Raw genomic sequence first — 4674 nt, 5'->3', positions numbered from 1 at the left:
GGTGCAGGGAGCATGGAGCACGATCAGCGGCCGCTCGTGGCCGGAGGAGTAAGGTGCAGGGAGCGGGCAGTGAGTGTTGAGCCACACGGTGTCGACGCTGATCGCTGGGGAGATGCCGACCTTCGTGCTCAACACCAACCTGAGCCGCTCGACCATCCCGGAGGTGCTGGCGGAGGAGCTGACCGTCACATTGGGCACATTACTGGGCAAACCCCAGCAGGTAGGGAGCGGGGTCTCAGCCGCACCGCATCCACCCTCCCGGGGCCCGGGACGGGCCTCGGCCCCGGATCCCCGGACTCGGGTTTACCGGGTGAAGACCCAGCGGGTCCCGGGGACTGACTTTGAGTCCCTGTGGTCTTGGGGGGAGGGAGTCTAGGGCCCGGGGGGTGGGGGCCTTACCCCCTTCAGTCATTGACTCTCCCTCCCTCCCTGTCAGGGCCCTTTTGGGGGGTGGGGTTGGATTATGGGTTTGTTTGAGCCTGGTGACTGAGGACACGTGCTGCTGAGGGCAACCAACCCGTTACTTCACTGTATAAATAACCTTTTATTTCATAAATAACCCTCTAATTCATCAATAACCCCTATTATAGTGTGTGTAGGTGGGTTGGGGTTAATGATCCTCTCAGCAGCTTATTGGGACTGCAGTGCCCTATTGAATGACTGGACAGACAGACAGAGCAGTTTAACTGAGAGGAGCTCTGTCTCTATGTCTGTGGTTTAACACCCCCCGCCCCAGGCTCTGAAATCTAATCCTCACTGATCACTTTTGAGTGGAAACTGCTGAAGATTCAGATTGAGGGTGACCTGATTCACCAGAAGATAGTATTCCACTCCCCACCCCCTGCCGCAGATGGGGCTACGGTTTGCTATCTTCTGCGGTTGAGGTTTGCTGCAATCTGTGTGTGTGTGTGTGTGTGTGTGTTCTCCTCATCACGGGTCAGTGCACTGCAGCCTGGGAGCTACTGTTTAGTTCTTCTCTCACAATCCATTCTTTCTCTTTTGTGGAGTGATCTCTCCGGGGCGCGTAACCATCTGGTTGCACAGAGCAAAACAGAGTGGCTTCTGCTCTATTTCTGGTGTTGCAGGTCTGGTGGGGAGGGGTGGCTGAGGAACCTCTGCCTGTAGTATGCGGAGAAACCCGCTTACAGGCAAGAATGTTCCTCTCCCAGTCAGACAGGCAGGTTTCAGCCTTAGTTCTGAACTGTCCCAGCTTGGAATTCTGGATTGCTGTCCAGTGGGACGGTGTAGGGATAAAGGGTCATTTTTGGGATGGCAAACAGTGACTACTGGAGTTCCGCAGGGGTCAGCGTTGGGACCACAGCTATTCACGTTATATATTAATGACCTGGACGAAGGAACTGAGGGCATTGTTGCTAGGTTTGCAGATGGCACAAAGATAGGTGGAGGGCCAAATGTTGAGGAAGTGGGGAAGCTGCAGAAGGACTTGGACAGGCTAGGAGAGTGGGCAAAGAAGTGTCAGATGGAATACAATGTTGGAAAGTGTGAGGTTATGCACTTTGGAAGAATAAAAGCGTGGACAATTTTCTAAACAGGGAAAGGCTTCAGAAATCTGAAGCTCAAAGGGACTTATGATCTTTAAAGTTAACATGCAATTGACAGTTAGGAAGGCAAATGCAATGTTAGCATTCATTTCAAAAGGGCTGGAATGCAAGAGCAGGATGTACTACTGAGGCTTTGGTCAGACCGCATTTGGAACATCATCAGCAGATTTAGGCCCATATCTAAGGAATGATGTGCTGGTTTTGGAGAGGATCTAGAGGAGGTTTACAAGAATGATCCAGTGGATGAAGGGCTTGTCATATGAGGAGCGGTTGAGAACTCTGGGTCTGTACTTGATGGAGTTTAGGACAACGAGGAGGGCAACTCATTGAAACTTACAGGATACTGAGAGGCCTGGATAGATTGGATCTGGAGAAGATGTTTCCACTAGGGGGAGAGACTAGGACCTGAGGGCACGGCCTCAGAGTGAAGGGACGGCCCTTTAGAATTGAGATGAGAAGGAATTTCTTCAGCCAGAGGGTGGTGAGTCTGTGGAACTCATTGTTGCAGAAGACTGTGGAGGCCAAGTCATTGAGTATATTCAAAACAGAGACAAATAGGTTTCTGATTAATAAGGGGAGCAAGGGTTCTGAGTAGAAGGCAGGAGAATAGGGTTGAGAAATATATCAGCCATGATTGAATGGTGCAGCAGACTTGATGGGTTGAGTGGCCTAATTCTGCTCCAATTTCTTATGGTCTTATGGTGAGTAAATGGATTGTGGCAGTCCCAAATAAATCTCTATCTGATGTTGACTTCCCTCTTCCAGCACCAGCATCTCCCCCACAATCTGATCATCTGCTGTAAATATGTAAGATGTCTACTGCTCTGTAAGCGCAGATTGTGAAAATATGAAAAACAATACCACATTGGATCACGGGTGGATGTATTATTTCACCAAAAGATGAAATTTGCCTTGCTACAGCGCTCAATGTGTGAGTGTGAATTTTGTGCTGAAGTCTTGTACTCATGACCTTTTGTTTGAGGCATGAGCTGTGCCCACTGAATTATTCTGACATGAGGCACCAGCTTTTACTGATGTGACTAGAATAGGAATGCTGAGCTGGGGGAATTCTAGGTCCCACTCACATTGAACGTGTGCAGAAAGAAAAAAAAGCACCATTGATGAGTAAGAACAGAAGCTGGCTGTGTGTGTGAGAGAGAGGGTGGAAAATTGTCAATGATTAACTGTCACTCTCCACTGCGGGAGGAGCAGTGAAGGGGATTTCACAGAACAGTGAAGCTAGTGTTAATCTATTCTTGAAGGTTACTGGTGTGGGGTGATGAGTGATCACAGTCATGAAATGAGTCATATTGTCTGCCTGGTCCTTGGGAGATTAGAATTAGAGATAGTAGGAACTGCCGATGCTGGAGAATCTGAGATAACGAGGTGTAGAGCTGGATGAATACAGCAGGCCGAGCAGGAAAGCTGACGTTTCAGGTCTGGACCCTTCTTCAGAATTAGAATTAGGTTTTGTTGTCACGTGTATTCAAGTACAGGGATATGGGAGTACAGTGAAAATTGTACAAAGGTATCTAGGTACAAAAACTTAGATAAAAAGGAGAAAAGTAAAGAAGTAAAGATAAAAAAGTTCAAAATTACAGTCCTCCTTAAGTGCAAAACCATGAGCCTGGACTGAGTCCAACACCAGCAGGAAGCAGACCCGTGAGGGCCCGCTGTCCCCGTGCTGGGTTTGCTATACTCTGGGCTCATTTCTCCCCACTTTCCTCTACACAGCCTCCATCTTGTCTGCACTGGGCTCAATCTCCCCCGTCCTGGGTTCGCTTGTGCTCAGGGATGTGGAGTTGGGGGGGCGCGATGTGGGGGGCTGTTTCCCCACACTGTTGTGATATTTAAGGCTGTGACAGACACGTTTCTGATCTCTCAGGAAATCAAAGACATGGGGAGTGGGTGCGAAGGTGAAGCCCAGTATATGGCAGAACTGGTCCGAAGGACCAAATGGTCCATCCCCGTTCTTATTTCTCACATTCTAATCGATGACAGAAAGCCTTATCCCAGTTCTTGTCTTCTCTCTCATTGCATGATCACATTGGTGCAGTGATATTTGCTCCGAGTCAGACAGCCATGAGAATCACCCACATCCAAGCACTCAGCAAAACAACCAACCTGTCAATGAAATGTTGACTGAGCAGAAAGGATGAAGCTTCTTTGACTGTAGAAGATTCAGGGCAGCTTAGGTGTTTAAGATGATTCTGAAGAGTGGATTGAGGCAAAGAAACTATTTCCCCTGGAGTGGGACTGCAGGGAAATGGGATGTAAACATGACATTTGAAGAACGTTCAGAAACACATGCTGTTGTGAATCTGGAATGCTCTTTCCCCCAGAAGGCTGCAGAGTTTCAAGAGGACATTTCAGGATTGAGACTAATGGGTTTTATTAAGTCGGGGTATTTTAAGGAGTTAAATGGCCTTGTCCTGTACCTGTGGCCTTCCTTTGTCGTGCTTCACAAATAACATGGCTCATTCCACTCCTTTTCCCCAGTACCTCCTAGATCCAGTGATCAGACATGCAGTGAATGGACACAAGTCCACATCCAGGAGTCTGATGTGAGGTGATGGGTGGGAAGTCAATAGTTTAGGCAAGATGTTTCGGGAGGTGCAGAGCAGATGACCACTGACCTGTTCAGTTGTCCTCCCCTTGTTATGCCCTTGCAGTTTGGTCACTCTCACTATGGTACATGGACTGATAATTCCCTGCGCCATCACAGCCCTCTCTGCGGGAGGAATTTCAGGGAATCAGGGCTCTCTTTTACTCAGCTCTCTCTCTCTGTCTGTCTTCCCATTTCTTCAGTACATCGCAGTGCACATTGTACCGGACCAGATCCTTCACTTCGGTGGCTCCTCTGAGCCCTGCGCTCTTGGGAGTCTCTCCAGCATTGGCAAAATCAGCAAGGAGCAGAACAAAAACTACTCCAAAGTGCTGTTCGACCTGGTGAACAAGCACTTGCACATTTCCCCAGACAGGTGAGGCTGGCAGCTTGGGTGGTATGGGGCGAGGTGGGGCATTGGGTGGTATGGGGCGAGGTGGGGCATTGGGTGGTATGGGGTGAGGTGGGGCACTGGGTGGTATGGGGCGAGGTGGGGCACTGGGTGGT

At 49.3% G+C, this 4674-nt stretch overlaps 1 protein-coding gene across 1 annotated transcript in view; it reads left to right on the top strand.

The window, feature by feature from the left end:
- mif (macrophage migration inhibitory factor) overlaps positions 1-4674 on the top strand; it is a 5305-nt gene that overhangs the window by 34 nt on the left and 597 nt on the right. The window contains exons 1-2 of the mRNA XM_020519399.2: positions 1-220; positions 4371-4543. The exon at positions 1-220 is cut by the window's left edge and continues 34 nt beyond it. Coding sequence (XP_020374988.1) covers positions 113-220; positions 4371-4543 — 281 coding nt within the window. The 5' untranslated portion in view covers positions 1-112. The remainder of the gene's footprint in view (positions 221-4370; positions 4544-4674) is intronic.

Source organism: Rhincodon typus, chromosome 24 (assembly GCF_021869965.1).
Source record: "Rhincodon typus isolate 14 chromosome 24, sRhiTyp1.1, whole genome shotgun sequence".
NCBI lineage: Eukaryota > Metazoa > Chordata > Chondrichthyes > Orectolobiformes > Rhincodontidae > Rhincodon > Rhincodon typus.
This window is presented reverse-complemented; position numbering and strand designations above follow the sequence as displayed.